This window comes from Lonchura striata, chromosome 1A (assembly GCF_050655825.1).
Source record: "Lonchura striata isolate lonStrDom1 chromosome 1A, ASM5065582v1, whole genome shotgun sequence".
Taxonomy (NCBI): Eukaryota; Metazoa; Chordata; class Aves; order Passeriformes; family Estrildidae; genus Lonchura; species Lonchura striata.
Window position 1 is genome coordinate 43,640,700 of NC_140741.1, and position 27,998 is coordinate 43,668,697.

Below are 27,998 nucleotides of genomic sequence, written 5' to 3' on the forward strand. Positions count from 1 at the left end.
ACAGGCTGGCTTAGTTCATATTATTCAATGATGGTGAGGCACCTGGTTAATAGAAAAACCAAACACGGAACAGAAAAAAAATCTCCTTTGTCAGAGAAGTAGTCCTGTTTGACTGTAGGAGACTTTTCTTATTCTCATTCTAGTGATTTGTTTTGTGGTGTTTGCAGGGATAACCAATCAAAATATTCCATCAGGCTGTACTAAGTATTACAAAAATCCTTTTCAGATGTGCACACAGCTGTGAGGTCTTTCTCTGATTTGGCATTGAATCTGGAAGATATTGACTGAGGACTGTGGGACTTGGTTGACTCCAGTGTTTTAGCAAAAATTCCCTCTGCTGCATAAATAACCTACCCCTAGTGGTGATTGTGCTTCAGAGTGGCTGGAGTACAGACAGAGGTGGTGTTAACTAAATGCTCCCAATTTCTGAAGTTAAGGGTTGATCCTTTTGCTACTGGTGGCATGGTGTGTCTATGGGAGGGAAATGGATTCAGTGTCATCCAGAGGATAATGGTGATACTTTTTTTTTTTTTCCCCTGAAACACTGAACTTGTCTTTGTCTTTCTTTTGTACCTGAAGCCAGGTAGACTATTCGCATTTAACCAAAATACATGTTCATGGCTTTGGCCATGTATATAATTCTATGTGGGAAAATGAGTCATCCCAGACTCGGTTGCCTGATCACCCCACCGGGAATATGCTAGTCTGACTGCAATTCCATGTATTTCATGCAGTAGTACTATGAAGTCTTGGGCACTGGAGACAATTTCAGAGAAACTTGTAATTTTAAACTTGAGTAATCTTATCTTTGATTTCCCAATAGCTTCTAAGAGCACCACTGCTTTAACTTCCAGCTGTTTCAGCCACAAATTGTGTGAACATTTGCCCAGCTTGATATAGGTGAGGTTAGTAGAAGTATTCAGTGTCTTGTAGACTCCTGATGGGCAATACCAGGAACATCCACATTTCCTGCAACAGCCTAGGGTTTGGCATCCAATTTCCTTGAGAAAATAATGGGGAAATAATTTTCTGTTGATCTTGTATCTGCCCAGTTACTCACATGTGTAAAAGCAGGGGTAATTAATGTTTGTTTTCTTTGCGGCTGGATTGTAAAAAGAGCTATTTGCCATTTTTCAGAAGGTTTATAAGAAGAAATTTAGAGTGCAAAATAATTAAGAGCAAAGGGGTAAATTAAGACAGCTTAGGCACCATCAGAATATTTGTAACAGTTCTAGATAGATGTAAGTTATATCACTCTGTAACTGAAGGAGGGAAACAGGTGGCTTCTAACCCCTGAAATGGGGCTTTGAATAAGTAGGACATCTATTTCTGCTCACTAGTGATATATTAGGCTGAAGTGCCTCTGAATGGTGAGGAGGTGTTACAAGCCAAAGGGAGGCCATCAAGTGACCCATAGGAAGCAGTAAATAAGGTGAAGTATAGGAAAAGGTGCCTGCCTCAGCAGCTGCTTTTTCCTGGGAAAGTTCAGGAATGTTTTGTGCCAGTGTTTTTTGCTTAGGATAGACCCAGTTAAAGGTGGGGATTCAAAGGAGAAGGGTCAATCCTAGTATGAGCACTTGTATTAATTCCAGCATGCGGAGTTTGTTGGGTTAGTCTGACTGTGGTAATCTGGAAACTAGCTCAATCGATTGAGCTGCTAGTGAAAAAACTAAGCTCAGCCATCTTGGAAGGAAAGGGTGGCAAGACTGGGACAGTCTGTGGTAGAAAATATAGAAATTCCATCTAGGTCAGAGTGAAAAGCAGGGTGATGCTGATATATGCAGTCATTGCTTCCTGTCATCTGCAAGCTTCCCCCTGAGAGGAGGTACAGACCCTCCTTTTGGGAATAAACAGGTAATAGATTATGTGTAGACAGTATGGTACTGAGGATAGGATAATTTTCCCAAGCCTCAAAATAAATGAGCCAGAAGAGGTGCGTGCTACATGTAAAGCTGAATGAATGCTGTGGACACTTTCCATTCGAGTGTGTGGAACTTTGAAACATCCACTTAAAAGTGTCCTGGAGAGCTGCAGCCAAGCAAGCATCCCTTTATGTTTAGTTTTGCTTCTACTGGGAGATAAACACCTTATTTTTCATTGTTAGTAACAGCATAAGGTCACCTGTCATTTTTATATAGCAAAATTAGGACATCTTGATTTCAAAAGTTATCATTATGGGATGCATTGTGTTTAGAACTTGTTTTGCCTTATGGGCAAGGGGATTAGGCTCCACAGGACATAACTCCCATCAGTGCTAATGCTCTGCCAATGGAGGCAGCAGCTCTGCAGCACTGTGAATGCTCCCAACACCTATTTGTCCATAGGGTACTGAGGTATCCATGCTGTATCCTACGTAGCTGGAAACAACATCTCTTAAACACTGTAATGGTTGTGATCCAGTTGGCACATCCATTTTTTTTTTCTTTGACTTAATTAAATGTTGGAAATGAACAGCTGGAGCTAATGCTGTTGGCTTCAAACACTAGCCTAACACTATCTTATTCAGGTGTGGACCTGAGATCCCTTTCAGCTTCATATATCTCACACTCTTAAGAAAACAGTTTTTATCATGCAGAGTCAGCACAAGAGTCAGGAAGTGATGACTTAATTAACTAAAACCATATTTCTTTTTTTTTTTTCCAGGATGGTACTAGACAACACAACATGCCATGGAAGTATTGACAGTCTTGCCACTACAGCACCAAGGCAGAGCTCCACAATAGGAAACTCACTGACCCTGAGCTCACCCTGGACCCTCAGCCAAAGCACTGTCCATGCTGGCTGTGGGTGGGCTGGCCCTTGCCCGTTGCCAGGAGAGGTGGAGGCCAAGGACTGTAAGCCCCCCTGGAGCCCACAGCAGTTATTTAGGCAGATTAATGGAAAACAGATGGGGCTCTGCCAGAATTTTGTTGCAATTGCACAATTTCAGTAAAACTTCAATTGAAATTTAAAGTAAAATGAATAGAAATATTCCATCTATAGCACCACCTAGACCTCTGAGTAATTGCTGACTAGCTTTATTTACTGTTATGTGAGCCACTGAGAGCCAGGAGGGTTTAATGAAAATGAACATCAGATCCAGCTACTCTGACTTACGTAGGCCTGCTGCCCTTCTTTAAGACAGATGCTACTGAATAGAGCTTTTGATTATTTATGGACTAGAGATTATTTTGCCCTCTAATGAACATCCCATTTTCAGCCCCTTACTAAATCCAGGGCTGGATTACTTCTGGTTTTGTTATTTTTTTTCTGCATCACTGCTGGCATTCTTGACACATCCATTTAATGACACACCTCTATGGCCACTAAAATTTCTAACATTTTCATTGATTTTTTTTTTGTCCTTGAAGACACACCTTTTACTTTCCTTTAACTCCCCCCATTAATTTCCTAGAACCGTAATCATTTAATTAAAATAGCCTCCTGACTTGAGGAAATTATGCTTCAAGCATCATCAAGACAGAGCAGAGCTGATGCTACAGGGAATGAAGGCTGCCTAACTAGAAGGGAAGGAGAGGTCAGGGTGAATGTTTGAGTAATAGGTGGTGAGCATGTGTCCAGGGCTGCAGAGGCTCCCTAATTAGCAGGCGGGCTGCAAATGCTGGCTGGCCATGGGCATGGTTCTCACATGAGCTCATTGATGCTGGAACTGTGTGTAGACAGTATATTTTGGGCTGTGAGTATGCATCAGACAAGTATGTAACAGCGGGAAAACCTGCAGCTGCAATGATAGGAAGTATTTATACATGGTGGTACCAAGTGGTGTAGGCTCCTATACTATAGTTAGCAATATTCTATATATACTGTCATACTATAGTTAGTTGCCATACCATGTATTCCAGCTAATCCAAAGAATGAGGCATTCAGTATCTCACAAATAACCTCACTTTTAACACCAGCCATTCACCATACCTGATGACATCAATGCATCTCCATGAATAGATAGAAAACAGGGAATGCCAAAGGGTTATTATATGAAGGGTCTGCCATCTTACTGATCTATGAACACATGGATACACAAATTTCTTTCTTAAAAGAGAATGAAGTTTTAGCAATACCTGTGTTAAAGCTACCACCTTGACTCTGGTTGGTTTTCAATCAAAAATTCCTCTCCTGCTAGACTAAAGCAGATAAAGAATAATTTGCAGTCTTCAAAAAAAAAAATCATTTATTATACATTCATGGATGATCGAATAATAAAAATCATCACCAAGCCTATTGTCAACATTGCAAAATGAGTAAGAAACTCCAACAACCAGCATTCCCAGCAGTGCTAATAGTTAGTGAGCAATACTGCCCTTACTCCCAGAGTGTGCAGCAGCTGCATATCACTGTGACCAATGCATTTTAACTCAAAACCTCAACATTTTACAGCCCCTCTACCCCTGCCTTTTTTTTTTCCATAAAAAGGCAGTGAGTTATGCCGTAGTTCTGTTACTTTTCTTGAGGTCATCTGTATATTTTGGGTGGACTACATGAATTCCTAAGTCTCTACACTCAGCTGTAATCACAATATGTGTTTTAACTCTGAAGTAAAGATGCAGTTACAATTTCATACATACAACTATCAGTAACAGTAACAAGAAGAGAGATATGGTGGTGTTTTATTATTAATTTTGGTCCATGATAATGGTATCTTCACTAATAAAACAACATTATTTGTATTAATCTGCTTAAAATAAAAATATTATTGGCACTATTTTCTTTTAAAAATGCAAAGTCAGACTTAGCATTCATAAGGAAGTGTTTCCCAGTATATTAAGGATGCAATACTCAAGTGAACAGATAATACTGCTCAGAAAGGTAGCATTTGACATGGAACATATATATTTCTTTCCAGTTAATCTGAAAGTATACTCAATTTATGCACACACAGACACACAAATAAACAGAATTTTGTGTGAAGACAAGGTGGTAGCATAGACAACTTTTGAGTAATTCACAGCCTTCTGAATCTACAGGTATGTACTCAACAGAATTCTGAGTCAGGAAATGAAAACTCTTACACGAGTTTGGATTTGTGTAAGTGTGATAAACCCAACAGTGACACCTTCCCACTCATTCCCTCTGCTAAGGAGTCAGCAAGACCTCTCTGTCTGAGAGATCCCTTGGTATGTGCAGAGAGCATATGTAGTGAGTACTCCACAACACAGCCCAATTCATGATTAGACTGTTAATTAAACATGAATATAGCACAGAACACAACCATTTTTTTTCTTCTCTTGCACAGCTGTATAGCATGATACACTTGAGATTGTCAGTAATGCTGTTACCTTTGCATAATTTAACCAGCCAGGATGTTGTGGAGTGCTGATATATGCATAGACAAAATGAGGTACAGCAGATGAGTAAGTAATTCAAATTTGTGGTGTACAATGGTATCACAAAACTTCAAGACACATATTAAGAATTCTCAAGAGGAAAACATCTTGAAATTTATTATAACGTAAGTAGTAAACATATGAAAGTATTTTAACACAGGTAGCAGTTAGGGCTTGCTACAGGTATATTTCAACCACTGGTGAATAAAACCAGACCTTTTACAAACCCACCAATTCAATATGTTTCCTTCAAAACAATATTAAATGTGTGGCTATGAAAAGAGTGACACATAAAAAATCAAAAATCATATACCACAGGATAACATTTTTATGACTAGAGAAAAACAAAAAATTATGTACATAAATACATATATTTTAATATATAGCAAATTACAGTTTCCTGCACTGAACATTTATCAAATACACAAGTACTGAACAATACTGGATAGGGTGCTTTGTCACACCTTGTGGTCTCATTAAATTCCTGTGAGAGTGGAAGACAAGTTTTTATGGAGGATACAACTTGTTCAGTGATGTAAGCTCACATAATAATTAAAATTAAAGAACAAAAAATCCTACTGCAGAAATGACTGATATTTCCAGCACAGGCACCTTTAAAAACAAAATGAGAATACTTTACTGTACTTCAAGCACTTGCCCCAACAAAGAATCTGTGTTAGAGAGCTTTATTCTGTACAACAGCTGGGCAGTGAATCTGGGCAACAAATCTTACACTCAGCTTTGTCCACTGGCTGGTCAAAGCCACTGTCTTTCTGATAGACAGGCCAGTCTATCAGGCACGGAGGAATCATCTTCCAGATCCCCTCCAGAAACCGTACCCTTTCTCTGGGACCTGGGCAGCCACTCCCATGACCTTCAGATGGAAAACAAGGCACTGGCTGGTTTTCTGGCCATTACCTTTCCAAGGCTCTAGAAACGGAGGTTACTATTATCATGGGAGATTTTGAAAGGGGTGACACCAAGCTATTTTTGAGGACTATGTACAAAATTATTTTGGTTTTGAAAGTAGAAAGCATTCATACCACACTTTTCATTTCACCTGGCCAGAAATGCTAAGCTCAGATTCCTAATGCATAAATAACAATCCTTATTGACAAGGATGATGTAGACTCTGTTGGGTTCTTGTGACCTTACCAGAAACTCTCTTCAAAGTACTGCAGTTACTAGCTAGGAATAACAATCCCATTCAGATGTTCTTCAGAGCCCAAAATACTAATATTTGTGTTATAAAAAGCACTTGTTTGTCTTCACAGGTTAATGATGTCTTGAACTTGGGGGATTGTAAATCCAGTCCATTACAATAAGAGTCATACTCACAAGCATGAAGATTATGCCAACTATGAGGAAAATTAGAGCCTGCAATTGGAAAATGAAATTTAATTAATAAAGCAAGTGACTTAGCAGGCAGTAGCTCATAGATTGCCCCACTGGATCTGCATTAGTGTAATACCCATGGCCTAAATTTGGCTTATTCCATGTAACTAAAGCCCAAGTAATGTTGGGCTACATGAATCAAAGTTAGTGTGAATTTCAGTCCAAGAGAGATGGAATTTACACTGCTAGATCTGAAAACAACCCACTTTGGTACTGTGAACAATTAAAAAAAAATATAACAAAGAAACGACTTTGGTTTTTATTGTTAAAAAATGACAAATTTTCAGTCAATGGTCATAATCTCTGCTTAATCTTTATTAGACAAACAGGTAAGCCCATATGTCTTATCTGACAGTGTTTCTGTACATATTTAAGTGATTCAGATGTTTGTAGTCACTCTTTGCTTTAGTGGAGCTTTAGTTTACCATAATCTGTCCACACTTAAAAATACTCAGTTTTTGTAAAACAAAGATGAATATTGTATGTGATCTCAGTGCAGGGTGTGAAATTCTAGATGTGCCTAATACACAGCAACATGAAAAGTGAACAAAGACACATGAAATAATATTCACAGTCTCTCTACAATAACAGCTGCAAAAAACATTGTATAAATAATTTCATAGTAATAAATTTCTTTTATACTAGAAGTATGTATCAGTTACACTCACATGACTTTTGTGAACATATATATATATATATGTATATATACCCATCTGTTTACATTATGTGCCACATATATATTTCATCAATAACTTTTCTAATTACATTTTCAAAGAACATTTCCTCAGTGATAGTTAAATCTGCAGACAGTTATTGATGTTCAGGATGAAAGGTGTTGCAGTGGCAGTCCAGCATGACATATAGACACATGCTGTGCATAAATGATAGACCTTCATATATCTATCCCACAGGTGTGTGGATCTATCACGGAGGAGACCTCACTATTACTTATTTACCTCTGTAGTACAATTTCGCTCTTAACCTTGTCCTCAAATCTTCATGTTAATCCACAGCTGGTATCCTAGCATTAACCAACAACTTATTACAGACTGTCTTCGTGCTATTTATGCAAATGCAGGTGTTAACTGGAGTTCAGATCAGACTAAGTAAGTCCCTTTTTCTAGTGGTTTAAGGCACACTTTATCTTAGGTGAGTACTTAGGTGAGAGTCAGGAGCAGTAGGCCTCTAAAGGCTTTGTCCTGAGAAGCCTTAGGTGAATCCCTCTGCCCAACCTGTATTTTGAGTGAGACACTACCATTCAGGAGCAAGTGCCAGATGTTGCAAGTCAATAGTCTGAGTATTACTGAGGAGTGGAAATCACACACCCTCCCACCCTTCCTTTTGCAATTGCCCCCAGTTCTCTTACCCCAATCTTCTGGGGTGACCTCAGGGGTTCCTTCTTAACAATTCTCAGGTAGAAGGCACCAGGGAGGATGAAAATCAACAGTGTAGCAGAAGAGGCTCCTGGAAGAGAGAGCAGAGTTGGGTGCTGCAGCATTTGACAGCAAAGCAGAGTGGTACACCTGCAAAAGAGAGCCTGCGGGAAGGCAGCTGCCATTCTGAGCCCAACAGTACAAAGGGCTGTACAGTACAGGTTATCTCTGTAGACAGCATTCATGGAGACCTGTAGATGCCCGAACATTTATTTGGGTGCTTGGGACCTGAAGAGACACTTGTTACTGGGAAGGTTTTTTAAAAAGTGCTGCCTGTGGTGCTGATGTTTGCATGTCAGCTGGTGAAACAAGGACAAATAGACCTTCCCTGGGTGGAATGACCCTGGAAAGCAGGTATTGAAATGAGAGTGGATGATCTGTACCTAAGAAATGCCTACTCCCCTCTGCTCAGCAGAGTGCAGCATGAAGGCCTGGGTATAAGAGGCAGGGAGGAGAAAACCAACTACAGAAACCCCTCGGGGGTACTTTGGTCAAGAGCATCTGCATCCCTGAGTCCTCAAGCACTTCAGCGCATGGAGGCTCTTCATGGACTTTGGTCAGAGGCCAAAATTGACCAAAAAGAAGTGGTAAGGAGAGAACTGTAAATGTCAAAAGAAATGTGTCACTTTTCTTCTTTTTCTAGCACAACATTTTGGAAAGCAACATATTATTTCATGCTATAGGTGCTTGAAAACCAAAGGTGATTTCCTTCTCCTCTGTATATATTAAATTCTCTTTTGGTGGAAATGGGAATTCCACCAGTTTTTATATTGAGATTATTGGATTCCTTGTGCCTCATGCAAAGTGACAACAAAGTTGGTTAGCTTGTGATTTTGTCTGTCAGCTGTTTGGGAATTCTTACATCCCCTTTAACTTCAATTTGTGTTTATAATACTCTACTGTAAGACTCAAACAGAGATTGACCTTCAGTCCATGAATGTAAATATGTTGTAGAAAGGATAATAGAATCAACAAAAAGTATTTAAGAAACCTACCGATAAATCCAAAAATGTCTTTAATAGTTGGGACAAAAATCACAAGCAGATTATTAAAAGCCAAAATTACTGCTGCAATCAGGAAATGTCTTATCCAGCTGAATGGCCTTTTGGGAAACAGCAATGCACTGACAGATGAACGAATCTGCAAGATGAAAGACAGCAGGGAAAATAAAGCAACAATTAATTTATCTTTGCTTTCAGTTTTAAAATATGATCTATATTAGTTACATCTGCTGTGAGAGATTCTGACTGAAAAAAACGTGTTTTCAGACTTTGATTCCCATAATGTAATCTCACTCTGATGTAGGTTTTTAAGAACTGGGTTCACAGTTTAATGCAGAAACTCAAATATTTGCAGTGTAGGAGAAAGTCAAGTAAATAGGGTGTAAAATCAGGGACATGAAATCTGTTCAACTGAAAGATGCTAATATCAGCAAAAAAAAATCTTCAAAGAACCTCCAACTATAAGTACTAATCAGCAGGCAAAAAAAAGAGCATGTGTGAAATATGAATTGCTGTATTCCTGAACCTGATGAAAATCCCACAAGAATTCTGTAATTTACTTTTCTGAGAGACAGAGGAAGCTATTGTACTTAATCATTAAATATATACATATATGTATCTGAAAAGCATATTTTTCAATGCCTCTTAGAAATTATAATCCTAAAACCTACTGCAGAGGATCTTTTATTCTTCACTGATTTTCTCAGACATCATGGATTATTTCTGGTTTTACAACATAAAAGATGGTAAGTAGACAAAAGTTCAAAAGTAAATCCATTTGGTAGCTGGAAATAATGTTATTCTCAGGTGCCAAAATTAGCTTAAGAGTTGGTATTTAGAAATTCAACAAAAATATCTATACACTCAAAAAGCTCCAAACACACTTCTGCTTGGTTGTTTTAAAATAACATATAACTGCTTTTAGATGAGTTTGGGAATTGAATGAATATATAGGGTTCTCTCAGTGTAGTACATCACTTGAAAATACACCATGAGTTTTGTATTTTATGTTTTTCAAGTTGATATAAACCAATATTAGGAAATATTGAAAATATTTTGTCCAGCTTCCAAGCTGGTGTAAAATAGGTTTATTACAGAAAATACTTCTGCCTGCATTCCTGTGAGCTTACTGTCAGCATTTCATGCATTATTCCTTTTGTGACACAGGCCTTAAAAGGAAGCTATCAAACTGAAGTTTTACAGTGACTAATGGTATATAGATCTATATTTAATTATTTTTTCTGGCAATGCAATAACTTTTGTTTTTAATAAAATGCTCTGACTACTTTAAGAAAATACAAATGGGATGATTCTTTAATATAATAGTTGATATAGTTATACAGCTTATTTGAAGTAGTAAGATCTGCTGAAATGGCTGTCCTGATAGGATATGTAAAATTCTTTGATATTCTGGATTACAAGCAAAAGGTATTTCCTCAGGAGTTCTTTAAATGGAATAATCAGTGTTGTGTAACTGCTAACTATTCAAATATAAAAATGATTATACAGAAATCTAAAAATACAAAATGCTACACCTGACAGGCTTTGTCAATGCCTTAGCTGTTTTCCCATGAAGACTGATCAATTTGTTAAGACTCATTTAAACATCTAGCCACTAGTTTGAACGTGATATTTAAGGCAGGGCACTGGAGCTCTCCAAGCTAGAACGACTGACCTCTCTGGGTGCTTTATACCTGATTTTTTTTTTTTTAAATTTAGTGGACAACATTGAACAGTGATCACTGCTCTTAGGCATTTGTCAGCAAGCCTGGAAACAGTACCTACTCAGAGTGTGTATTGCATCCAGGACAACAGAGCAACAGGAGCCCCGAGTTACTCAGATGGGAACATTGTGGTGTGATGCAGCTTGCTGGGAGCACTCCCACAGCATGATGCTGGGCTTGTACATGCTGTACTAATGATACATCAGCCTCCCAAAACCAAATTATGAGGATCAGCTTTTTTCTCCTCTGCTGCATGGAAACTCAGGGAAGACATGAAGCACAGTATTATGCATTCAGGAGCCTGGAGTTCTGCCCATTGGGGAAGATTGATCCCTGAGGAGGGTTGGTCCCTCTGCAGAGCAATTTGTTTAGCTGTGTCTTTCAGTCCCTGCTACTGTGGTTATTGTGTTTTTCCCAGTGCAGAGCACACAGAAGTTCCAGACTTTGCTCAGACAACTGACTATGGAGCTCTTTTATACCTCTTTTTTTCTGGCATTTAGTTTCTTCACCTGTCCATAGACTCAAGCCTGTAAGGTGAGCACAGGGCCCTCTGTCCCTGTACTTTAGCAACCCAGTGTGGGAGTCCTGCACAATGCGTGACCTGAGCTTCATGTGTCTGTCCTAAGTTTGGATGCTATAGTAGGTGCCTGTGTCTGTATTAGGAAATCTCATAAGTGGTTTCAGTATATCTCCAAGACTTTAGTACTTAGCACTGCTCTGACAAATATAGTACAGAAAGAGCCAGGGAGACTGAGAATTAATTCCTAATATATTTATAAAGATTGATTTATTTCAGTCTTTCAAATTTTGCAACCCTAAATGCCTAAGGTCCATGCTCTGGTCAAATGAGAAAACAGACCTCACTAAATAAAAAGCTCAGGCTTTTCTTCAGTGCTAAAATCTGTGCTGATCACATTCAGTCAGTGTTTATGGGTTAGCCCTGATTTCAGCTCTGTTACTTACAGGGAAAAGGACAAGGGGCACGGTCAGGGTTACAGCCACCAGCACTGCCAGGCGAACTGACAGCAGAAGGCTGTCGAAGGTGTACACTTTAGTATATGTATGAAGAAGCTCATCTTCAACTTCTCCTACGAAAAGGAAACAGAAAGGAATTAAATCACTTAAGCAGTACCTTGCACATTTAAAAGGATCTTTATACTGCAGCCAGATAAGAGATAAGATTAACTTTAGCCCAGCTCTGTCATTAGATACAAGTTATGGGCTAGACATGAAAAAGGAATTTTCCCACTGTGACTGATACTAGTCCATCATTCAGAGATGATGAGGGTAATACAGCTCTGAGGTGATGCTTTGTACTCTAGTACCTTTGAGATGACTTTGAAAAAGTAATTAAGTAGAGGTAGAACCTCAAGTAAAAATAATTTTTTGTGATGTGAAACAACTCACTGAACAGTAACAGCTCCTTTTGACCTCCACCCTGATGGAGAGCCCTCTTGCCCCAGTGATAGGGAGCAGAGTGTGCTGTATCATTCACTTCTCTGCTGTATGGAGGGACTAACAAGGTAAAAAGAGGTGGCGTTTGCACAAAATGATGTGCTAATAGAGGGACTACTCTGTTTGCCTATCGGTTAGTTTAGCTCATCCAGATTTTTTTTTACACTAGAATGATTTGCACCTGTTTTTCAGCATAGATGAAACTGAACTAGTGGCGTCAGAGACAGATTGGATAGCACTTAGTAGTGTCATGTAAAACTGTTGAGCACTGGAGTATTTTTAGTACTCTTGGCCTTTGCCAAGAGTCAAGTTTACAGCAGCTTCTTGTCTAAGTTCACAAAGTCAAGGGAAACAAAACTGGTCCCCTAGCAGGTGCCTTGGAATCTCTCACAGGTAAAGAACTTGTGGCCTGACAGTTGGCTAAGTCCCACAGTTCACCCAGAAGGTTACACACTGTGTCTTATAAGTGACTGTTGATTAAACTTGGATTCAGGCCTCCAGAAGATGCATTAATACTTGAGTCTTTGTGATAGAATGAGGGAAAATTCTGCAGAGAACAGGGTTTTGACCTACCATAGAAGGTAAGGTATCCAAAGAGGGCGGCCAAAAGATACATGATAAGCATACCAGTGATGGAGATATTTGAAACATTCTGCATCCGCTTTCGGGAGCGACTGAAGTACAAAAGAAAGAGAATAAAACTATAAAACCTTCATTGCACAAGAAGTACCCTGAAGGGTCTTAGCTCTCTGATATACCCTCACCAGATAGAAAGTTCATAGCAACTATTTTGGTTACATAGAGCTCTTGATACTTTACAGCTCTGTGCAGAGCAGCACAGATTTATAAAATATGTTGATACTGCATTTCTAGTGCTTTTTCTGTGACAACATAAAAATGGCCCACATTATTTTGTATATTATTATTTATTAAATGTCAATCTCAAATGGTATATTTTAGATTAAAAAAAATGGAGGGACTATAATTACAGGTCTGTTAACAGTAATAGATGAGAGTTTTCAGCCATCTTTATATGAACATACCCTTATATATACATAGGGCTGTTCTGCAGGTTCAAGAACCTCTTGCAGATCACATCCTTCCTTCATAAATCCCTTGGTTAAATAAAATCTTCATCTTATAGGAACTGCAAGCATTTTCCCAAGTCATATGAGAATTTTTATTGCTTCTGAGGTTAAACCTACTGAAATAGGAGGTAACAGTTCTTAGCCTCCTTGAGTTTTGCAGCACACCCTCCTATTATGCATTTTTTGCTTCAACAAATGCCTTTTATTAGCCCTTCCCAACAATCAACTCTGTGCTGTTTTAAGCAAGTGTATTTGATTTTTGATTTTTGTTAAGCAAAATAGGCTTAGTGAAGAGTCTATTTAAGACTCCCAAACCAGTGGCATCCCAAGAAACTTTAAAAGTAAGCAGCAACTGACACAGACACAGAACACATTTAGGTATTATTAGAAACCAGAATTATCTGTTTCAGCGCAACCAAGTTCCTCAGTTTATTTCAGACCATTTGAAGGATTGTCCAGATTCCTCCTTTACTAAGTGATATTGATCAACACAGTGGTTCTCTGTCACCAGTATATGACTTTAAGATCAAACCAAAGACAAAATCTGCTTACTATGGAAAGCAATAATTCACTATCATGTGGGTATTTACACACCAGCAATCAATGTACAGCATGTAGAAAGTGATCTCTATCTATTGTTAATTGGAAGTATCAGACAAAATTTAAGAACCTTACTCTTTGAGTTCACTGTATATTGGTAGCACCTCAGGGTGGCATACGAATGCAAACGCCAGGATGGGTATTGCATAGGCAGTCTGTAAAATAAAGCTCCTATTAGTAAGAACGGCCATGGCTGTACCTCTGACTTTTGGCAGGCAGCGGTTTAGTTGTGGTACAAGTGGTGGAACACAAATTCTACAGAATCTCCCTTACCCGTGAGTTGAATACAAAGTATTTTGGCTGGCACTTGTCACTATTGTCACTGTGTGCTTCGTATTCTACACCGCTTTTTGGGGAGATATCTTTTGGCTCCTCAAGGCTTGGGAAGTGCCCAGCTGTGTTGTCCATCATGAAATTCACACCAGAACTGAGTGACTCATTCGGTAACATGACCAGGTGCATTGGCACTGTGCCATTGGTGGCGGTCCAGTTTTCAACCCCATGCTCCATGATGGGAAGAGGACAGGGTATTTGGGATTTCTTGAAGATCACCTACAAAAACGTAGGCAAAGTTATTAGATGAGTGCCACTACAGGAGATTACACATTTCTAGCAAATACTTCCAACAGAAGTATAAACTGACACTGAGAAAGAGAGAAAGCAAGAAACCAAGTGCTACCAATTCTGCCTCTTCTGCAAATATTTGTTGTTACTCTGCCTCTGCTGTTTTCCTGATTTATTTTTTATTCTCAAGTGTTTTTTAAAACAATTTTTTTTACTCTGACTTCATTCAGCAATAGGTTGTTGATTTGATTTACTTTCAGGGGCTAGTCTAACATTCACATTAAATTGCTATGGTATGAAGCATAAAAGTGTTTAATGTTTACAGAGTCTGTTTTTGTCTGGACACAATATCCAAACAGTCACCTACCACACTGACAAAGAAAACCATACAGGTCAGCGAAAATCCACTTGTATAACCAAGATAACCTGTGCAGCAAGAAAAACAAAACAAAACAGAAAAAAATAGTTCAGTTACATATAAATTCACAATCCTAAAAGGATAAAGAAATGAGCTTAAGCAGGGCATTAGCTTACCCATTAAGCTTACCTAAGCTTTTTAGAAGGGAGAGGGGAAGAATAATCACAACTGTTACAAGTATGACGAGGTAGTTCCCATTAAGGTACCATTCTCTAAAGAAGAAGAATAAAAATAAAATCAATCATCATTGACATCAAGGTGAAAAGTTTTCATCTCAGGTTCAGGCTGGGAAAAGGCACCTACCCAGAATTCTCCTCAAGTTTCATAAACGCTCTGATGACTTCAGGAAGTTCATATTTGATAATAAAGAGGTAGCTTGACATTGCTGGAAAAAAGCCCAAACAAACACCTTTAGTGAACTGAGTTCCAAAAGAAGGCAGAAGTTTTTGCTGAAGTAGACAAATGAATTTTGTTTAAATAACAGTGTGATTAAATAAATAAATACATAAAAGCTTTATATTGTTTTGAGAGGTCCTGAATAGCATCTAACATTCTGTATTACAATACAATACAGTTAGAACTGAATTTATAGCATACTTAAATCACTATTAATTTTTTATTTTACATTTTTGTTATATATGTTTTTTTTTCCCAATGGATGCTGTCCATTCCTGTTCTGTAGTAACTTTAGATTTATTTCCTCTAGATCTCTTCAGCTGCCTTATCCTTCCTACTTTCAACTTCTTTCTTCCAGTGTCTTCTCTATATATAAAGAAATCAACTAGTTGTCAAGATTCCTGATGTAAGAGTGGACTTTTATACATCTCATTTAAAATGTACTGACAGAAGTAATGCTTTTTTTCATGTTTTATATTTGCCACAGGGAGGTCTCTAAAGACCTCTGGATCAATATAGATAAGAACTAGAGGAACAGCTATTCCTCTTTAATAAGGAAATTAATACTTAATTTCTGAATTCAACCAATTTGGTATCCAGGCTTGAGGAAGGAAAGGCATACCATAGAATAACACCTTTTATAAATAAAATCAATAAGTCTTTTGCAGTACAGAGATGTGAACTGTCTCTGTTTGTGTAGCAAAGTTGCTATAACAGGATAGTATTGATCTATTGATGGAGATTTGTAAACATAGCAAGTTCCAATAGAGAAATCACAAAAAAACCTGCATAAATTTAATTGACTAATGGTACATTTGATTTAAGTTTCAATTACCTCTCCTTAAGGAATCTGTAAAAAATTATGAACTCCCTTTTGCTTTCAGACCAGGTGTTCTTCAGCCCTCTAAAAGGCTTCTTCCAGGATAGTAAAGGAAAAAAACTTTGTTGAATGAATGTACACTCACTCTATCACTACTGTTTATATTGTTAAGTCTCCTGTTCTGAGAGGATGGAGGTTATTTGATAGATATTTCACAGGAAGTATCTTTGTGGGTGAATACATTCAAAAATTACTTTAAACACACATTTTAGGAATAACACAAACCAATTGTTATTTGGAGAAGAGAATTCAGCTGAAAAATGAAGTACTGAAGAGCCTTTTATGGACAAGTCAGAACCCTGTACTGTTCCTTTAGGTGAGACTAATCTTTTCTAAGTTGAAGTAGATACTTCAACTAGATGCTAAGAACAGACTGAGCCATACTCAATAAAGAGAATGGACAATTCCTTGAGGACAATCAGGCCACTTTAGCCACCACTGAAGCCTCTTCACTGGCCATGGAGAGATCCCAGGAAACTGTCTTTCACCATACACTGAAGTGCCAGGTAGCTGAAAAAAGTGAGATTAATTCCTCATATCCTTCATTTTTACAATACAATGTGTGCTGTATCTGGCTCATCTCTGATGCCATTTAGCCAGACAGAGGAGAGAATGAAATCACTTGTGTTCTCTTTTAGAAAGAGCATTGGAAGCTAGAAAACCTCTATCTCTTACCTCCAATATTCTGCATTGTGACTGAAATGAAAACACCACACTTCCCAGGCCAGCCAAATGCCTTTGCTCCCAGTTTTTCATATATTAATGATCCTGAAAAGAAACCCAAACAAAACCAAAAGAGAAACTTGGGCCACTACACTGGACATACTTGATAAACTGCATTCCAAGGTAAAATACATGCATGCAATACAGACTCTGTCAATCACAGCCTCCTACCTCCTTCTTTTGATATCTTCAGTAAAAGGTGGACCGAGTAGAGTGACAATACTGCTACACTGAGCAGCAAAACTCTGTAAGGCAAAGCAGAAATCAGAATCCTAAGCAGGACATGAGAGACAGTTGATATGAACACACACTTGCTTGTTCTCATGAAGTTCAACATGTAAATAGTTTTCAGCAAGTTTGTCCTTTGGTCTCCCAGTGCTAAATGCAGAGTTAAGTGTCAGCTGTAGCTTACCTGTGAGTACAGTTGCACCTTATAAGCTCTAAAAGCACCTGAAGGCTTGTTGAAGTCCAGTAAATGCTAGTTCTGTGCTAGTCCACAAAGACAGAATCTTATATCTTAACAAGATCCCACTAAAATAAGCAGATTTCTATGCAAGAATCTGGTCTTTGGACTCTCATCTGCCCACTGACCTTCCATTTTCAAATCTCTCCTTAATCAGAGCTGCCAAAAAACCTCACAAAAATGAAACCCAAAACCAAATTGTGACTAGGACAACTTCAATGCTACCTCTTAACTGGCCACTGCTTTTTACTTCTGCCATATCACTGCAGTCGAGGTTAGTCGCCTGCTGTGTAAGTACATTAGAGATCTTGCATCATGTTAAAGCAAGATGCAATATGTTTCCAAAACATTGAAAAACCTGGTCTTGGAGCACTGGTAGCTTAGCTTGTAGTCTCAGTATGCTTGGAGGTACCGGTACTTGACTTCAATAATTCTGATTACTGCCATGTTCCTTCCACACAACAGGTGCATCTGATGTGAATTCTGCTATCTGCCTCTTGTAAAGTGCTTGTGAAGAATGTAGCTTTGTATGACATTTTCAGGGCACAGCACTGTGCACAGGATATTACCTTAACCATCTTGTCATCAGCCTGCCCAAGTGCTGATGAGGAAGAGAATGTGATGATAACATCACAGAGATAGAAAATATGGATGCACTTTATCCCATGGCTGAACAGGAGATTGTGCCCACACCTTCCACTCCACTGAGCACATGGTTTGGTGTAAACATAGGAGACACTGACAGCCAGGTTCATAAATGAGTTATAGGCTAGCAACCTGTACTGGCTTAGGCCCTGGGGCTGGGTGATGACCACCAGACCATCACAATTTCCTCTGAAGTTTCCTTCTTCAAGAGAGACAGAAAATGCTACCACCTTGGTGTGGGCAGGGTTGTCTCCTGCTGTGGGCTCATGCAATATGGTAAGAGGGGATCACGTTGGAGGGGACAGTGCATCCTGCTGAGGTGGCATCCTCCTTGATCAGGGGCACCCCTACAGCTGCAGCTCAGAGACATGACCTCCATGTCCTGACATATGAGGTGGGGTAAACCAAAGTCCTCCTGGTTGCACTTGATAAATCATGCTGGGCAGCAGAAGTGTTGCTTTTGGAGTGTTGTGAACCTTCTATTTTCCTTCATCCTCTAGAAGCATGAAAGCACTTAGGCAAGATGGTAACAGTAAATTACAAAAATTTAGACCATGCTGCCAGCATCAACTAAATTAGAATTTGTGTCCAGTAATTTTCATTTAGTAAGTGAAATTTTTCTGTCCCACTAACACTAACAATATGTGCTGTGAAAACAAAGGAACTTTAGGCAAGTGGGAGTAACTGCTGTGGGGGGTAACAGTATCTACACACAAGTGCATAATTTTAAATAAAATTCCTTCTTTTACTGAAAGGGAGAATGTTCTCATGTAGGAAATATGGAAATAGCAAAATAAAGAAAGTGAGCTGTGGGTGGAGATGTCTTTGTTTTTTACTTTAGCATTACTCTCTACTTTAGCACTGCCAAGAGAGCTAACATCTTTAGGCTTGTATTAGAATTTTTAGCCACCAGTCAGTATGAAGAGAATTTCGAAATAAAGATACTTTAAAGGTAATATTTTTTCCCTGTTAGTGAGGCTTAACATATCACAGTTTTCTTTCCAGTCATCATTTATGAACATACCAGTAAATACAAATGCTCAAAGAAAGTTGGAGGAGAAAAAAAATCCTACATTTTTCTGACCCTGATGAAATGTCAGTTTTAGAACTGGCTTTCAATTTTTGCTCTGCAAATACTATGTCTAAACCAGTTGGGTGCAGGTGTTATGAAGTGCTTATACAGAACAGCATTTGAATCTACAATTAATTTTCAGTTAAAAATTATATTGGCAAAACAGGAGATGTTTCTTAGCAACTGTAAGTTACATGTAACATTTTAAACGCTGTTGCTGTTATAGTTACACAGTCCCTATAAGCAAGAAGCTCTATAAAAAGATGCTAGATTTCAGTAAGGTCAAAATATGGCTTATTGTCACACAGAAATATCATGGTTTATTCCAGTCTAATGGGAAGCTAAAATTAAGGCTTCAGGCTAAAATTAAAATTGGTTATTAAAAAAATCCCCAAAATTTATTTTTGATACAGTTTGTCATATTAAAAGGAGCCAGATGTTAGCCATTGATTAAAAAACTTCCCATGGCTATATGTTGCTGTCTATCAAAACCCATTCTGTGTAGATAATGTTTGTCAGTCACAGACCAATGCTGTCCTTTGTGCACGTTGGGTACAGACAGACTTGAAGCAGCAACATTAGATCTGTGAATGCATTTGCACTCAAAGCATGTTGCCATTTCAGATTATATTGAATGCTCTTCTTCCATTTCTACATAGTGATTAGATAATTGGGGTGATGCAAACATATTTATGGATGATTTAATTTCCTTGTTGGATTCCCATACTGAACTGGCAAGATTGGTCTTGTTATTTTAGGACCAGCATGCTGTTCTTTCCTTCTGTAATTTGACTGCACAGTATCAATTCACAGTCATGTTTCTAACACAAAGGAGATCTAAAATTTCAGCAGTGGATTTTCAGCAGTGGATGGTTCCTTGTGGTGAAGCTGAAATGCTTTCATTACAGAGGATCTTGCAAGAATCTTCAGCTAAAAAAACACGCTTAACATACCTCTCTAATCATAAAAACTTCAGTTCGAGCCCCCTGCTTATATTCTATTTGCTTTTTTCTATATACTTACATGAAAAGGATAATTCCTGTGTTGGCCATGGCATAGGAGAGCCCTAAGATGCCACTGCCCATAATGGCATTGCTGAGGTTGAACGAGGACATTCCAAAGGAAGTTCTACCGCTGTGCTGTTGGGTGCAAGAACAGGAAATGGCAATTCATTTGCATTTTACTGAGTATGACTGGTTAATTAGCTTCATGGCTGGTGTTCCCTGCACTGCTCCCTTGATCCCTAGAGGTGGAGCTTTTTCAAGGTTCCCAAGCCCAGAGGCACTTGCCACCATACGGAGTCTACCCCAAATACAGCTGTGCTGGTAGTGTTTACCTCTTCCCACTCTTTCATTGTCTCAGTCAGGAGGAGCCTTACATTCCTGACAGGTGACTGAGGTGACAGAGTTACACTGGCTATGCTGGCCAGCCTCTATAGAAATACATGGTGTTATCAAACACATTTCTCAATTACTGATTTTTAAATATTCAGATTTTTAAAAACATAAGTACAACAGATTATTGAATTTGTCTCCAAGTAGAGTGCGCTTTTTTTCTTTGGGACTCTAAAAAGGTGTCTGGGAGGAGGAAAGAAAGGAGTGCTGCATGCCTAGGGCTGGAAGCAGAAGAATGGAAGAGGACAAAACCTAGGAGATAGAGGATGGTGTGTGAATGAGTTACAACTGACACCAAGTGAAAAGAAAAAGAGATCATAGCTCTCAATTTTGATTTACAATCACAAATAATATTTTTGATTTTATGTGATCATCCCTTTATAAAATTGTAACATCACTGATAAAATAGTGCCTTTCATTGCATCAGATTCACTAAAAATTGAGTAACATTAAATCCTGAGCAGAGAGGTACCAACATGCATGCCCCAGGAGCTGGTGCTGTGCTTCCACTTGTATGTAGAGCTGTCTAGGGAGTTGGACGTGTGATGACTGTGTAGACCTCAGCATCATAAAGACAAAACTAAAAGGTTCTTCCTTTAAAGCAATGCAGCTGAATGTAGATTCATTTAAACAGATGCAGGAAACTAGAAATACAAGCATGTATGCACTAAGGCACAGATCTACCTTGCCATAGGAACAACAAAATCCTTCTGAGCCCAATGTCCTGTTAGGAAAATGGGTGCAAACCCCCTGTCTGCACATTTTAGCTGAGATTAGATGGAGATGTTACTGAAACTCAAGGGTGATCTCAGGAATTTTTCTGATTACTTGTGAAGGAAAGACTCAGTTTTACTTGTAAGACAACAGAAAGGGTTTGCTGCATTAACTGTTAGAAAATGTGTTTATTCTTTGAAAGCCAAAATTATGCTGGCCAGGCTCCAGAGTAATTTTGCTTACTGACACTTTAAGAAAAAAATCTGGTCAATAAGATCTACTTTGTAATCATTTATTCATTCATTAAAAAAGAATAAAACTCACATATTCTTCATTATAGTCTTCCAATTTCTTTTTATCCATATATCCATTTGTAAGGAACTTCTGACTTTCTGCATCGTCACTAGCAAAGGGACTGAACACAAAGAAAAATTAGAAAACATTAGATAAAGCTTATGACACACATCTTATTTGTGTAGTGCCTTTTGTCATCAGTGGAAACTTTCCTTTGACATTGCTACAAATATGTAAAAAGACATAAAAAAAAAAAAAGCTCTGTTCTCCTGTAAAGTTCTCCTCTTCAATGGCATGTTTAGTAGATTTTTGCTTTGATTTGGAATTTACTTCTAGACCCAGTAATCTTCAGATTGCACTGGATTGCAGATGTTGGAAAGCACATCCGTACTGCCAGTAACACACTAAAGCTGAGCACATGCTTCACATCTGGGGAACAAAGGCCTTGCAACTGCCTTGTTGGAGATACGTGCTGGAGGGAGCAGCAAGCTGAGGGCAAGAGACTGATGGCTGATTTTGAGATGTCCTTCTCCAGCCACACAGGTGCTAGTGCTATGGTGGGTTCTGCTGGAATGTCTGAGGGTGGGCTGTCCCTGCTGCCCTCCATACCTTGCCCTGGGGAACTTTGCCCCTCAGTGTGCTCAGGCTGAGCTGCTCTCAGTGTATTTATTTACACACATACTATCTGACTGGAGTAGCTGAAAATTGCCAAGGGTTAGTCTGTGTTGGGAGCCTGAAGATATCAGTCCAGGTGGTGGCAGGCAAGGGGGATCCTGGGCTGCCTTGTTGTTCTGGGCACACTGTCCTCCAGAGCACAGAGCAGGGAGGATCAGGGCTGCGGGGAAACTTCCCAGATGCCATTAGTGAAGATTATTTATTGATTACTGCTTTCTAGCCTTAACAGAACAGATAAATGCTTACCTCCCAATTGCAGCCTTTTCCGAATCAGCTGGCTCTGGGTAGTTGTCTTCGAGGCTTTCCCCACTGTTGCTCTGATCATCAGGTTGGATGTTGACTTTTTGCAGCTCCATGCGATCCATTAGAACGGTCAGTGCTTCCCAGCACACACACTCGCTTCTTCAGGGTAAACAGCACTGTGCTTGCAGGTCCCCTCTGTCATGCAAGGACTGCCAGAACACTCTGTTCTGCAAACAAAACACAACAGAACTCATTAGAGTATTCTTCAAATTAGATAAACCAGTGTGAATTGTTTGGTTTGTGTTTGATCTTTGTAATAGCATTAAGAAGGGAAACTGTGGCAAACTGGGAAAATTCTGGGCAAGCATAAAAGTCTCTTTATATGCCAGCATTTGGTTCTTCTGTCTCCCTTCAAATGGTAAACGGTGCAGAGGCCAACAGATGCACAGCGGATATCCAGTATCTGGAAAAAATACAAAGCCAACAGAAAATAATTTCCTGAACTGCTCTTTGGAGTTTCTAGGGGAGGGTGATGTAGAAATGCTTTCTGATAAAAACAGGAGTATAGCTGGCTTTCCCATATGTTGGAAGACTAACGTTGTCACAAGATTAAATGTTTTGTAGATTTGTCCCTTTCCCTGGGATCTGACAGAGGTGAGCATCTCTGTATGACCATTTTTTGATAATTAGGAGGTGCAAATCTGATAGGCCAGTTTCTGTTTTTAAGTGGACTGGTGTTTAATTCTTACTTGACCCACCACTGGAAGCTCTGTCTCACGCAGGATTATTACACAGATATTAGACTGATTATCTTTACCCCACGAGAAAAATTCTTGCCTTTTAAAGAAACATATGAATAAATGCTCAACTTTGTTTCCTGTATGAGCCAAATGAAACTGTACAACCCAAATTTACAAAGAGAATTTCACTTCTGGGATTTCAACAGCTGTGTGCTACAGACTCATTTGTGGATACACATGTGAACTAATTTGTTTATTATCAGATTCAAAAGGAAAGCACTGTGAAAAAAATGCTGTGGTTCTGCAATCCTTCTCCCTTCCCAAAGATATTCCTTGATGCATACTATATTTCCATTCCACAGCTGAGAGGATACCAGTAAAGGGAGTGAGCAGAGATCAGAGAGCACATACTTGGGGCCACAGTTACAGTTTCCTGGACATTTACCTGAGCCTTGCAGTCAGGCACACTGATCAGATTCATGACAATTTTCATAAATACGACATGCCAAATGCAGCTCAGCATTCCATAATAACAATAGCAGGAAACACTGCAACACATAATTTCTAAGTCTGGCTCTTTGCAACATTAAATCTGCAATTATTCAATAGTCTTTCTCCTGGATTTGCATTTATGGGTGTATAGGTCCTGCTCAATGACCAGATCTTTGCTACCCTCTGATACTGATCATATGCTGTTCTTAAGAATATCTACAAGCACATCTGTAGTGGAAAGATGTTGGAGATTATGTGTTTAAAATGCAAATATAAACTTTAAACACCAATCCTGGAGATTAAAACTGACTCCAGGCCAGAAGTTAATGTCAAATTCCTTGCTTCTTACTAGAAGCATTCACCCAGACCAGACAACTGAAAAGGAGAAGCAAAATCAGAGTGCATTAGGAAATTTCCTACCAGAGAGAGTGGCTGGCTTTAATTCTTTCTGCTGCCTCACAGAGTGTTTGTATGTGTGAGGGGATGAGTGATTCAGGCATCAGGGCAGAGTTGCTGGCACTCACATTCCAGTGCCTGGGGGATTCTGCTCGCTTAGGATATTAATAACTCCATGAGATAAAAAAACAGTGACACCCTTCTCACCCCTCCACCCCCAACAGAGCCCTAACAAGTGTGGCTTCATTCACAGAACTGTCTTCAAACGCAGACACTGCCCTATCTGAGAAAGAGAGTTTATCCAATTCTTCATGCTTATTTTTAATCTGTAGAAGTCAGACAAACAAATCTAACTGTGCTTATTCCTGTTCTGGTAAAGGGTAAAACCTCTTTGTGTGCACTGCCTAATAGTTGTTGGAAAAATGTCTTTTCCAGAAGTGGCAGTCCAAAAAATACAGATCTTCAAAGAGATGGGAAATGAAGGAAAAGTAAGCAAAAAATTTGCCAGGAGTTAAGCTGCACAAAGATTAGGCTGAGGATGAAAGCTTGTGCAGCACAGCAAACAATATGGAAAAATTGACTGAAAATACATGTTACAGCATAAGAATCATCTGGACATTGCCCTGTCAAACATTTACACAAGTCATCTGATTTATGGGTGTCATCTCAAGAGGCTGTGTAATCAATGCATAAAGCAACGATTTTCTATTTTATTTTATTGTTTTAAATCTTTGAATTCCTAAAAGTCTTCTGGTGAAAGTACAAAGATTCAGATGGCAAAATTAAGTCTATTGAGAATCTGCTTTCTTGCAGTTGTGATTTTTTAGGGAGAGGTTGGTAGAACACCAGAGGTTTGCAAACCATGAGCAGAAAGCCATTGTCATAAATGTGGGGAGAGTGAGACCTATAAAACACGCCTATTATTAGATTTGAATCCTACAAACACTAATAATTGTGATTATGACCAATGGTGCCTTTGAACTTTAGTAGAACTTGTCAGGGCTGGTCCTTAGCTGGTGGAAATCCACATCTTCATGTTCCTAGCACAGCAGATACTGAGGGGTTTGGGAGATGTACAGGCACTGGTAGCATGTTCTCCTCACAAGTAACACAGAAGAGGAAGAGATGTCACTTCACCTGAGGGGGACATGAGGTGGCCCTGTACCTCTGACCCTGTACCTCAGCCTACAAGATATTTAGATGAAGGGGAATGCACTGACATTGAGCTCTCAGTTGCCCCCCTTCAGGGGTTTGTGCTGCTGGATTGCTGCTCTGGGGGGGATGGCTGGGAAGCAGGGCAGGGATGCAGTGAAAGCACAGCCACCAAGGCTGGGCACGCCTGGGCACTGCCAGAAGCTCAGCCTGTAATATGGGAGGAGAAACACCAAGGTTCATCTGCTTTAGCTTACTGCCTTCTGCTTCAGAACTGTGATTTTGGTGCCTAAACATACAAGAGAAATCTCTTAGATTTCCAGATATAATTTTCCAGTTCATCAAACTTGCCTTCAATACAATGATTTTTTGCTGCCTCTTGTAGCATTTGGCTGAACAGAAAAGACTTTTCCTAAAGTATAGTATTAAAATGGAAATACTCATTACAAAAGAAATTCACTTATTATTAGAGGGCAGTTGTTTATCTCTGTAAAATTAATTTTCCTTTTCAAGTATAGGGTACTGTTCTGCATCATTTATTAACTAATGGTTTTCAGCAATGATTTGGAAAATGATGAAATTTTTGACATCCAATTTCACAAGGTTATTGATTTCTGTCCAGTCTGCAGTTAGAACGTTAGGCAAATGGACAACCACTCGGCAAATAATGCCAGGTCATAGATATGACATACACTTTCATGGGTTTTGCAATATCAATACTTGTAGTCCATGGTATCCAATTTAGCAGATTTTGCCAGATTCTTCATCTTCATGACAGTGAATTTATAAGGTTATTGTCTATGTGGCTATTTCAAAATGAAATAAGTGTTGCAGCTGTGAAATAAAGAATTAAAATGTAAAGTCCACTTTCCCAAATTAATTTGTTTAAAGAAATATTAACCAAGTAACTCAAGAACGTAGAAAAAATTTCTCAGAAGATAGCCAAGGGCTGCAAAGGAAAGCAATCATTCATTTCTTAATCGACTGGGAAATTTTGAATACTTTTGCTGTTCTATGGTTGCTTAGGTTTTGATTTTCTGTACAAAAGAGAAGACTAAATTTAATTCCTGAAGAAATACCAAAGATATTTGCCAGTGCAAATTACCATGTCAGTAAATCTTAAGGAGTCCATTCTTCATATTGCACTTATAGCTACAGATTAATTGAATTTATAATTCCCAGTTTCTAAAGAGATGGCCAGTGTCTAAAATACATTGAAAAATTTTATAAAGAAAAGAAGTTTACCTCTGAGTTAAGCAGGTTCCTTTCCTCACTTGCTACACAGATTATATCTTTTAGGAATTGCACCTGTAAGAAAAAGTTTACTCATATGAAACCTAGAGCAGTTGAACAGTGATTTAAAGACAAATGGGAGTGTATGAGATGAACCAATCAAAGCTGCTACACCCAACAACTCCCTTTGACAAACTTGCGTCAGCTCTTTAAAAAAAAAAGGGGAAAAAAAAGAAGAAAGGTAAATCAGTTTATTGGAGCACACTGAGGGCAAACATCTCAGTTACCGGAGTTATTTGCTCTCTGAGCTGAGCCCTGTTTCAAAATGCTTCTCCCCAGAACGCGCCACCCAAGCTTGATCACACTTTCATTTGACAGTTTGGATTTTTAAATAATGTGCATGCATTAATCTTGCAGTAGCACAATAATAAAGAACCTGGAAAATAAGTTCTGGGACAAATACCTATTTCCTCCCACACTGTTCTTATCTCTGTGACAATAGAGCTACATCTTGCAGTGTCTGTCTGGACTTGGTCTGAACTGTGTGCTTTCAAAGGGGCTGTTTGACCTGTGCCTTAGTTTCCCAGTTGAAGTATTTAATGTAATTTCAACTGAGGAGATATATGTCCAGTGACAAATGTTATTAATTTAATGGCAATATAGGCCTGTGGAGAAGTATTTAATGATCTGTGCTGTGCCTTTAATACTGCAGAATTTACTGTAGAATTTTATCCAATTACATAATGACCATAATTAAAACTAACAACTAACCCTCCAGCCCTCCCACCCGTGTAGGTTTGTGATTAAAGCCCTCAGACTGGTCTGACTGTGAAGGCAGGAGGGCAAGTGAGAGGATGTAATTTTTAATTCTTAAAGTTTCCTGTGGAGCACTCAGACTGCTTTAGCGCAGGCTGGGTGACAACCTGGTTCAACCCAACCCTGCTCCAGTGTGACCAGCCCTTCTGCTTGCTTGCTGCCGGCACCGGCTATGCTGTGCTGGTTTCAGAGTTCCCCCCCAGAAAAGAAAGCTGAGTTCCAATATAGACTCAGACAAATGGTTTAACAAAAATAAGCTCAGTCTCCCTCAGTTCTGCATCCCCATGAAAAGACAACTAACTGATTGTAAGGCCAGTAATACCATACGATGCCAAAAGCAGTGCAGTCCAAAGATTAAGAGGTGCAAGGTTTGGAGCCAGAGGTCCTCTCTTGATTTAAACATAGCTGGAAAAATGAACAAATTTTTGGGCCTAGATTGGTTGAATGGACTTTGAGTCTGAAAAGTCCCCATGTTTTCAATTTCATCAGCTGATCTAATGAGGGAAACAGGTTTTCCCTCTAAGGCATATGACCAAGAATAGGTATCCTTAATGTATTAAGGCAGTTCTCAACAGAAGTCTGGCACCCAGCTGTCCTGTGCCATTGCTAGGGTAAGGGAGCAGAGCTGCCAGGGGAGCTGGGGCAGGCAGCTGTGCTCTGCTTGAGCCTGT

General features: G+C 39.1%; 1 protein-coding gene across 1 annotated transcript; it reads right to left on the reverse strand.

The window, feature by feature from the left end:
• Positions 1–4,588: 4,588 nt before the first annotated feature.
• SLC38A4 (solute carrier family 38 member 4) lies at positions 4,589–26,682 on the reverse strand. The gene is made up of 16 exons (XM_021547378.4): positions 26,524–26,682; positions 22,502–22,725; positions 21,611–21,701; positions 20,202–20,317; positions 17,170–17,243; positions 16,951–17,043; positions 15,303–15,384; positions 15,129–15,211; positions 14,949–15,007; positions 14,291–14,569; positions 14,093–14,172; positions 12,903–13,003; positions 11,838–11,962; positions 9,145–9,289; positions 8,083–8,180; positions 4,589–6,698 (listed from the first exon to the last, which is right to left on the reverse strand). The coding sequence occupies exons 2-16, from the start codon at positions 22,618–22,620 to the stop codon at positions 6,597–6,599; spliced, it is 1,647 nt and encodes a 548-aa protein (XP_021403053.3). The 5' UTR covers positions 22,621–22,725; positions 26,524–26,682; the 3' UTR covers positions 4,589–6,596.
• Between the last annotated feature and the right edge of the window lie 1,316 nt (positions 26,683–27,998).